The sequence below is a fragment of the Chanos chanos genome, chromosome 9, assembly GCF_902362185.1.
Source record: "Chanos chanos chromosome 9, fChaCha1.1, whole genome shotgun sequence".
NCBI lineage: Eukaryota > Metazoa > Chordata > Actinopteri > Gonorynchiformes > Chanidae > Chanos > Chanos chanos.
The window spans coordinates 17,868,982-17,880,027 of record NC_044503.1 but is presented as its reverse complement, the minus strand read 5'-3'; the positions used below and the strand labels follow the sequence as shown (position 1 = coordinate 17,880,027).

General features: G+C 40.3%; 1 protein-coding gene across 1 annotated transcript in view; it reads left to right on the top strand.

The window, feature by feature from the left end:
* Positions 1-414: 414 nt before the first annotated feature.
* espn (espin) overlaps positions 415-11,046 on the top strand; it is a 50,228-nt gene continuing 39,596 nt past the window's right edge. Inside the window, exons 1-2 of the mRNA XM_030784918.1 lie at positions 415-711; positions 4,680-4,873. Coding sequence (XP_030640778.1) covers positions 415-711; positions 4,680-4,873 — 491 coding nt within the window. The remainder of the gene's footprint in view (positions 712-4,679; positions 4,874-11,046) is intronic.

Here is an 11,046-nt window from a genome sequence, read left to right as displayed (position 1 = left end):
ATTTTCGTCTTTAAAAGTCACGATGCTGTCCTAATTAGTTGAACCAGGCTGTGGTATTAATTTTGTATGTGTAACATGACAATTAAATAACATGAACTATATGTCGGTTGAATGTAAGGTGCGTCTAACAACTGACCTATGCTCAAGTAACCTTATGTCGCCTCTGGTCCGGGGACACAAGGCTGATCGGTTATGGCAAAGACATCTGAGTCATCAGTATGATATTTGATGTTTTCTTTCTTCTTGGGGCAGTCATTTTGATCAAGTAATTTGTTTAATTAGAGTCATGGACAACGGCAAATAAAGTCACAGAGAAGAAAGACCCTTCCTCAATTTACTGGGGTAGGCTACTACAGTCGAATTGGTCGTCTCATACTCTGCTTGTAGTCTTCTTAATGAAGCGTGGCCGTTGAAATGGTAGCGGTGGAAAGGATACTTCTCGCCGCCCGGCAAGGCGACGTACAAACTCTGAAAGTGCAATTAGCAGAGAAGGTACTCGATAAGGATGTGAAAGACATGCTCGGCGCCACACCTGTGCATCATGCGGCGCGAGCGGGAAAGTTAACTTGTTTGCGGTACCTTGTCGAGGAAGCGGGTTTACCAGGGAATAGTCTGGCGAACAATGGAGCAAGTCCGGCACATGACGCCGCTGCCACGGGTAACCTTGCCTGTTTGCAGTGGCTCCTAACACAAGGGGGATGCAGAGCAACGGTGAGTCTACTGTCATCTCTCATATCAAACTAACTCTCTTTGTTAAAAGGAAAAACAAATACCTTTTTTAAGTCTACCGACCTTCCCTGTCCGCTTGTTCACAAGTCTAACGGGAAGTGAATGAGGCTTTTACGGACATTGTCTCAAACTTGCTACAACCCTGTTTCCCATCCGCACTGACACATAAACTGCTTTCAGGGTCTATAATCGGCACCTCTTAGTGTCGCTGGTAATTCCCATCTCATTAGTGGGACAGGCTCGGTTATGTTCCTCTAACCTTCACGCTAATGCTTGAATGATGCACGAGTGAAATACTGTTATCAGTGCACGCCGGTGATGTCAGTTCTGTTCGACGTTTCTTGCGTAAACTGTATGATTTGTCCAACTCCCTCAACTCACAGCAACTTTATCACAAAGCTTTTTTGAATATCAGAAACACTTTAAAAACCCGAAAATCATAATGTTCGCGTGTTTTAAACGTAATAGCATAACATAGTGTGTTACGCCAAGCCTGAGAATATATATCCTTTCTACAATCTTGTCATGTCCACATATATATTTATCTCTACAATAGAAACGTATGTACTTCATACATTAGAGCTCGGACTTGCGACTGAGTGGTGCAGGGCCACATTTATGTGTGTTGAGTAACCTGAAGTGTAGGGATGAGTAAGGAGTGAAAAGTGTAATATATTGTTGCTAGTGTATTGTGTTGTCTGAGATTAAGGATGGACAACAAAAATCTCCTTCAGCGCATGAACAAACGTTATCTCGAAGTCATCTGATTGATTTGATGGCACAAGAATGAGCTAAGTAACAACACTGGTGACGATAACACAATTTGAATTCAGAATTCAATTCAGTTCATAACAAATTATGTTTGTAACTGTGGCTGAAACCTCATTTTCCTTAAGCATTTCTGTTTTTTGATGGCATATATTATCACCAGAGGCTGTTGTTCTGTTTTCCTTTTTTAAAATTTTCGTTACACTAGATGAATACATGTAGAGTTCAAAGAGTGTTCAGACTTTTATCCTGAATCTCAGATTCATTTCAGTGCATTAACTTTCAGATGTTTGTCCCTGTTTGTCATGGTCAGATATTCAGCCTTGTGTCTGTTTGCATTTGAAAACCAAAGCCATCCTTGTTTCCATCCTCTAACTCTAATTGTGTGCTGAATATTTCTGTAAGAAACACTGGAATGTAGTCCTGCCTCTGTGTGAATAACTCTTGAGTGCGGTGTCTTTTATGTAGTTTTCCTCGTGATGTAATAAGCACTCTCCTTGGCTCACAGGAATTAAGGTGAGGCACTGCAAGGTTCCCTGATGTAGCCTGCTATAGGTTTCGGCCAACCTGCTGAAATGTGTTAAGAACCTCTTGAGAAGAAAGAGTCAAATCAGGATAAACCTTTATCCGTACGGTGTTTGGACACTATTTGGGTAATAGACTGAAAACAGTATACTCACAGAAGGTTTTATAGACGTGTAATCCTAAACAAAAAACAAGAGCTGTGTGTTTTCAACTTCAGAGTTAATGGAAAAAAGGGACGTGATGACGTCACTGCTGTACTGACCAATCAGGAACAGTGCTATATTACTTAACAGATGTAGTTAGCAGCCACTTGTTCTGTTCTCTTCTTCATCTCCTTCCTCTTCTTCTCCTTCCTCTACACTGAAACCTGTGAATTGTGTGAGAGGTCAACCTCAGAACCACTGTTAGACATGTTAGAAGCAACTGTGGCTGCTTTTGACAGTAGGAATTAGGCAGGTAACCTCTCTGTAGACTCTCGTTACCCTCTCCACAGTCAGCGAGAGCTGCTGTGTTAAGGCTGTAGATAGAGAAGTGTCCAGATGAACCATATGAAGATGTGCATTGCCCTGAGTAGGAGGTCCATTTCTACTCTCTTTCAGGCAGTGCTGTGACACAGCCTGTGACTGAGGGAACAGCATTCACCATGTGAAGACAAACCTTATTTACTGTGTATACATGTGAAATTATTAAAAATGCATGAGAGCAGACAGAGGGATAAATGGAACCGTGGGGAACAGTGGCATTTCACCCTTTCCCGCAGCTGTCTGACCTCCCCTATATAAATTTAGATATAGAGCAAACCAAATGAAAGTTTCCTGTCATCAATAAAAAAAACTTTTTTTTCTTCTTCTTCTTCTTCCCCTCCTTCTTCTTCTTCTTTCTAACCTAAATGTGAAGATTTTAAGGCAAGTTGTTTGTGCTGATGATTTTGGTAAGCAGTCTGATCAAAGGGCTCCTCCCAGAGAAAAGTGACTTTTACTGAAGTTTATACACAGATGTTAGTCCCCTGACCTCCTCTCCCTGCCATGAAACAATAAAGACAAAATATGAAGCAAGACATGAAAAAAGTATAGTTATCCCTTTAAATGTCACTGAGCTAACTCTGCTAACTCTAGCTAACTAAGTCACAGTGTCCTCTTATACCATGACAGTGTGACTGTTAACGTCTGTATTAGGGGTGTGTTGACAATGATCTTGCTGATATCTTTTGAACATTTTGTACACGCTGGTAAATTTGTGCATGTCCTCAGAAACTGAATCAGGAGAAAGTGATCTGACTGCAGTCTTAAACCTTGGAGGAGAGAATGAATGGAGTGGATGGATGAGTGATTTATGCTATCGGTTTACTCACTTACATGAATCATTAACACTAACAGTACTTTATCTACCAATCGAGACACACGCTTCATGAGGGGGGTGGGGTTATGCAAATTGTGATGACTTGATTTTGGTTGGCCAAATCATTATAATAAATGTGCACTTACACATGCACGCACGCACACACTCACACACACACACACACACACACACACACAAAAGGATAAATAATTCAAATGAACTGAATAGCAGTGTGCTAAGGTAATGTGATACGATGTGGTTATTGATGAAAGTGTTATCTTCGAGTGTCACAAACTTATTTTCAACCTTTGTTGCCACACGGCAGTGGGCAGCTGAGAGAGGTTACTGTATTACTCTGATAGAGTGGTGAAGCTGTACCTGTATATGGCAGGATAAAATGGAAAAACTGTTCGCAGCCCTGATGGATGAGTAACCAGAGAGCCCTCTTTTATTCTCCCCCTTTCTTTCCAAATCTCCTTTCTGTATCACTCGTTAGCTTCAGCATCAATATGGTGTGTGTGCAGTTAAATAATGCACAAGTCATAGATTTCACCAGTGTATCGAATTTGCCAACCATTAGCTATTATTGGGTCATTAATTAAGTTTCAGTATGTTAATTTAAATTGTTTTTAGTTTAGGGTCGTTAATTAATGGTAAATAGGTTCATTTATGTTCATATTTAGTTTTGAAGACAGCTGAAGGACACACATTGCCTCAGTGCATTTCAGATGCATTAAAAATCTTGAGTTTGATGCTGTATCATCAGTACAAGAATATGATCTTTTATCATCTACACAGTTTGATTATAACTGATTATTGACTTTGTGCAGAACATGTTTTATTACCTACAAAGACAAAAAGTAGTTTCTGTAAGAAATAGACCTATATTTCTCCCCAGGCTTTGGTTGGTTGGTGGTCATCATTATTTGTATTCAGAAAGCCATTGGTTGAGACCTGAGCTGCATCTTTGGATGTGATTGGTTACAATGCCATTGAAATATTGTTTTCATCACTTCACCACTGTGGTAAATGATAAACGAAGTGACAAACCTGATGACAGCACTGCTGACATTATGGTTCGGGGGCATACACATCTAGTATTTAATAGTGTCAGGGTTATATCATTCAAACACTCATCTTGATTTAATTTTCTACCATTATGATCTATCGCTGCACAAATCAAACTGGTCAGTTTGGACAAATTGGCCTTTATTGCTCTATGTCTTCCAAGTCAAATACTGGTTCATTTCATAGGAAAAAGAGGAGTATCTCCCCAGCTGTTTCACTGTCCTGATTCTTTGACTGTCGTGTGTTTGCAGGACAAAGACAGCTCAGGAGCCACTGTCCTGCACCTGGCTTCCCGCTTCAGCCACCATGAGATCACCGATTGGTTGTTGAAGAGTGGGGAGGGAGACCCTGGGGGGGCCACAGACACAGGGGCTCTGCCTGTCCACTACGCCGCTGCTAAGGGAGATTTACCCTCCCTCAGACTGCTACTGGGACACAGTCCACAGTAAGGCCTTCCCAGCACCTGTCCTGTGTCTAAACCTCACTTATAATGAAAATATGATGATTTCTGTAATGTTTATAACATTATTGGACTATGGGAAGGTGGTACATACAATAGAGGTAGTTCAGCCATTATCATTTGATGTTGTGTTTGATGTTGATTTCACTAGTATCGTATGATTAACATTCAAATGCTGTTGTGCTTTTCAGCAACACCAGCAGAAAACAATTCAGATCACTGGCAGTGTTTGGTAAAATATGAAAGAGAGAGGTCTGGGAAACAAAACATTTCAGTACATAGCTATCATGACAGCTGCTGAGAAAATGATCAAAATTATGTGATGACAAATTATTTTAGACCATTCAACGCTTACCGTGAGTAGAGTATGGAGTCAGAGCAGGCCCAGTTTTACGACAACTGCGCCGTCTGAATCGGACGTCTGGAGCTATCCTGCTAATCCCTTAAGTCATGAGTCCTTTTTTTTTAAAAGAGGGCTTAATTCAAATCTCCTCCTCTCTTCAGTTTAAAGCCTCCTCAGTTTTATTTCAGTGGATCATTTACACAGTTACCTTTAAGCATGATTAGACCCACTTAATGTGGCTAATGAAGAGACCTACAGGGCAAAAAATGATTCACGTTATAAATGTGTGAAATGCTTTAATTAGGCATGCACACACAGAACCTTCTGGAACATTACTGACATGTCATTAAAATGTGGTCATGGGAGCCTTACTATATATTACACAAAGTGCCTCAGAAATGCCCTGTATGGGAGCTGTCTGCTTTTCAGCCTTGTCTGATGCACTGTGTGTCAAGTGCACTGCTGTACTAGTCTGTACTATAAATATTGAACATTGTATAATCTGTTTTGTGCTGACTTGCTGTGCTAGCTCTGATTTAATTTTGAGAACAACATAAGAGCACTACTCTATGCCGTCAGATGCCTGTTCTCTGTTGACTGGAGTCCAAGGAAGGATAGTCCTACATTAACCATGCCAGAGCACTTGACTCTGTATATTTGGCAACACACAAATGACTTATTCACCCTTGCCTCAAATCTCTTTTATCACAACAGTGCTAAATGATTAGCATGCACACTGTACTCAGCGTGTTTTATCCACATATGTGGTTTTCTGCACTTGATTAATATTATTGGTTAAATATTGTTTGAACAGATTATGTATAAATTTGATAAAAGCAGCCCAGCCATGGTACTGTAGATATCTGCATCCACAGTTACCTCTGACTGAATACACAACCTGTCCAGAGAGAAGGAAACACAGCACTAATTGTATAAATCATCTGTATGTGTGTGTGCGTGTGTGTGCGTGTGTGTGCGTGCGTGTGCATGTGTGTGTGTTTGTGTGTGTGTGTGAGAGAGAGAGAGAGCATGTGTCAGATATTTGAGAACGTGTGTCATGTGTGTGCATGCATGTGAGTGTGTTGTGTGTGTGTGTGTGTTTGTGTGGTGGTTGTCTTTAGATTAGGTCCTGTGGGAGAAAAATGGTTTTCTGTGCTGTTTATTAAGCAGCTCTGTTACAGAGGGACTTTGGTCCACAGAGATATAACAGGGACATATGGTTCACCACCATGTCCCTGTTTTTGTCCTCATCATCACACTGGGTCACTGCACAGATGGGGTTTCATCTGGTTCTGTCTGTCACATGTCAAAACTCTTCAGAGGTGGCCCTTAAATGACAATTGTTACATCATTACAGCACATTGTCCTTCGCCTAACAAACAGCCAGCTAAGTTGGTGAACACTGTTCTACATTAGCTAAACGTGTAGCTGTCTAACACTGGTGTGTGGTAAAGCCATAAAGCAGACAGTGGAAGGTGGGGATCACTGTTTACTCTGTCTCTCTCTGACGTTATGGATGTTTTATGGGACAGACTGACACTGTTTCCTGAGACAAAATCAGTACCTTCTGTGGTAAAGTTATTGAGACAAGTCAGCCGGCATGTATTTGTGATGATCACGTCTATAGTGAAGACAGTTGTGAAGTTATTCATCTAAAGCCCTGCAACTTCCACACCCAGCCAGCCTGTTTGTGTTAAACACACTGTCAAAGGAGAGTGAATGAAAATCTGGTTATAAGAAACACTCAAAGTGTTTTAATAAGAGAATAGAAAATGTATGTGTTTACTTGAGAGTATTTACTTCTCAGTAGGTTTCACCTCAGTGTGAACTGAAATCAGGACGAGGACTAAATGCACTCAAGGTCACTGCGTGGGACGGAATCTTGTTAAATGACATACTCGGATTGTACCAGAAATATGAAAATGAACAAAATATTGTTTATGAATGTCAAATCAGTGATGGTCTTGTTTAATCACTAGTTTAAATATCAATGGGAACATTTAGGTTATGGATGCCTGGCCCAGTTCTTGTATAGGTGTTGGTGTACTAATGTTTTCATATTTTTTCCCAAACTTTTTATTTCTAGTTTTGAGCTATTCTATTACTGCCTCCCTGAACTGGTCACCTTGTCCCAGAACCTAATGCAGCTCCCAGTAATGTAGTGACTTTGAAGCTATTTTTTACCATATTTTTTCAAGAATACTGTACTTAATGACTCTCTCTCTTTCATTTCTGAGTGCACAGTAACTGTGTGTGACACTTTGACAGTCATGTCCGTCAGCAGAGTCTGTATGTCACTACAGTGGACAGGATGTCAGGCAGAGGCCATTCAAACCCGTTTAACCTTGAATCTGTTATTCAAATATTTTCCTAAAGGTCATAATTTATGCTAAGCAACAGCCATATGGTACATGACTATCTTAATTATTCCCTGATTGTTGCCATCATTTTTGTTAAACACCCATTTAACAGCCTCAGGTGATGCTGGCTATGTGTCTTTGGACTGCAGAAGTCATAAAGTATGTGTTTCCCTATGTGAATGTGAGAACCCCCGATGCCTAATTGGGCTGGCAATCTGTAGTCAGAGCACTGTGCAGTCACTTTTCCAAGAAAACTCTGGGATTATCGTATTGAGATTAATATAGTGCACAAATGGGAAGAGTGCTCAGACTGGGCAGAGGTCTGTACCAGCACATACATGTTAAATTATTCTAGCACTTTTCATCTATATACTAGTGACATGTATTTGTGCTACTGTTTGGCACTCAGACAGCATGAACCCTAAGATGAGAAGACAGTCTGTACATGTCTCTATTCACCAAGGCTTCACACACACCTCTATGAAGCTACACTGCTAACTTCAATTTTCTCAAGGGCTTGCACCTCTCTTTCAAGTGGATCTTATGCCACTCAGTTGCCGCACACACACACACACACACACACACACACACACATGTTTCAAAGTTAAATTTTCAGTTTCCCGTTATTTTTTATCATTTAAGTAGCTTTCTGAAGAGTTTGCTGTTTTGTGTACACTGGCATGTCACTGTGCTATCCTTCTTGACCTAGAAGTAATATGTTCAACATTTTTTCCTCTTTTTGTTGTCTTTACTGCTGTTTTTCAAACACGTCCTTTTGAGTGTATTTGAGACGGTGTCTCTGAAGCCAGTCCCCTTCAGCTGTGTGACCAAACAGCCACTGTGGCTCATGAATAATTAATCAGGACAAGATGCATGCAGGTGCCCCATTCAACCCCTCCTCCATCCTGTATTGTGTACTCCTGTTGCCATGGAGACCTACATTAGACAACCAGTGATAAACTAATGGGGAAAACAAATACTGCTGAATGGAGGCTTGCTTTCTAGTAGTCTCCTGTCGTGTGTGGTTGGGGGGGGCATGGGGTCGTGGAGGTTGGAGAAAGGAGATAAGGTTTGTCTGCTGACAACCAGCTGTCTCTGTTAGGGAAAATATGACAGCCTGTTGAGTGTTAAGTTCAGCTCACATGGTTCTGATATTACAGTCTGTCATTACTCAACACGTTTCCTCTGAATTCCCTCTGAATTTCCCCAGTGGGGATCAATAAAGTGAATTTAGCGTAATTTAAGCACTTCAGAGTTTTCTTTGCAGTGTTTAATCTGAAAAAGGAGTTTAGGAGTTGTTACTTCCTCTATTTCTTACTCTGAAACTTTCAGCTCTGGAGAGATGAACAGGCCTCTGCTGATTTGGTCGTTATAGGTCCCCTTTGGCCCTCTTTGTCTCCATCCTTTCATCTTGTGTCTGATGAGTATTTTACAGCACATTTTGTGCTTATGACATGTAACACATGACATTAATGCACATATAATGCATTACATTGAAACACATTATTACACATTACATTAACATACACATGTAGCACATTACATTAACACACACATATATATCTCATTACATTAACACACGCACACGTAACATATTACACTAAAACACATATATAACACATTACATTGCCATAAACATATAATGGTTAGTTGATATACAGAACACTGTACAACACAGAGTAATGATGAAATTCCTGTTCACTGTGTAATTATTTGCATGAAAGAGATTATGGACATTATATAACTCCCCTGTGAAATGACCTCTGGCTGGTAGTGAATGTATAGACACACAAACATACAGATATAGAGGTCAACGTTGATTCACATGATCCCTGTGGACCCTTACAGACAATAAGACAAGTAACCGCGGTAACAGAGTACTGCTGTTCAGGATAAATGGGTGTTTTTGTCTTGGCCGATTGTTATGTCTGGCTTTCTCCCCTGTCTTTTCATGCTGGTTAAGAATACCAGGTTTTTATCTCTCTCTCAAACATGCCACATGGTGAATGGTCTGAGGTCAGCTCCTCATTACTGTCATTTAGTGTCTTTTAGGTTGTTTTTTTTTAAATGGAGATGGGTCTAGGACAGAGGCAGATAAAGTGTTTAACAAAGGGGGCAGAGATTTATTATTAGGATTTTGATTGGCTTGAGACCAAATCAGACATGTTGTGGCCTGGCCGATAACGAGACCAGCATAAAGGATGGGAATTACCTTGTTGTAAAATGCACTGAGATATTTGTGAAACACTGTGGAAAAGGGTAGAGTGTTATGTAATTAATCAGTGGAGATTACGGTCTTTTGCTTGGCTTAGTTACAGCACTGGGGGTTATGTGGGGGGGGGGGGGGGGGGGGGGGTGTTAGTGCTAGGCCAGAAGAGACGTAATCACTCTAAGCATTGCCTCCTTCAGCCGTCTGTAGTGGCTGTATCTCAGAAGAGTGATCTGACTGCCAAGACTCTCTCTTCCATATTGAATCTCTCATGATTTGATGTCTCTTACTCACTTGATAAACTAAAAACGTAAAGCATTCAGAAATTCAGTTTGTATATTTAGCATTAATGAAAAAAAAATATGTTAATGATTGTTATAATCTGTAAATTAGCACATTTTCAACCTTTGTTGTCTAGGTTTCCTATTTTGGATCCAAACATGGTGTTACCAAAGCCATTTTCATTTCCAGTGCCCCCCCCCCCCCCCCCCAGCTTCTTCTTCCAACCCAGGAGAAGCCTTTTATTGAAACACTCCCCTACTCTGTGCTGACAGTGATACCTCTGTCCAGACTGGACCCTGTGTTCCCTAACACTCAAACACCCCAGACTCACCTCAGGCTCCAGACTAGTGCTGCTGTTTTTTTTTTGTTTTGTTTTGTTTTTAAATAAGAATCAATCTGAAGGCGTCATTAGCAGAATGAAGTGTAATGAAGTCTTCGTGGCAGTACAGCTGAACTGACTTGGAGACAATGGTCTAAACCTTCTTTACGCTCTGCTGTGTAGAGTTGTGTACTGACAGTTGTTTAGTGCTGTGTACTGACTGTTGTGTAGTGTTATGCAGTGCTGTGTACTGACAATTGTGTAGTGTTGTGTAGTGCTGTGTACTGACTGTTGTGTAGTGTTGTGTAGTGCTGTGTACTGACTGTTGTGTAGTGTTGTGTAATGTTGTTGATAATAATAATAATAATAATAATAATAACAATAACAAGAACAAGAACACTTTGTGTTGCACGTTTCATACAAAGAATGCAGCTTTTTCATTTCAGCATATAACAGAAGATAAAATAAAATAAATAGACCACACAATAACAAACAAAGATAAACCACAGAATCCAAAGCGCATAAAACAGGGAAGATCATCTAAGTTAAAGAATAAAGCAATTTCAGGAAAAATAATTAAAAGAATGGATAAAATAAAAAAAATGTAAAAAAGTAAAAATTGCTAATAATAAGCTAGACTGAAAA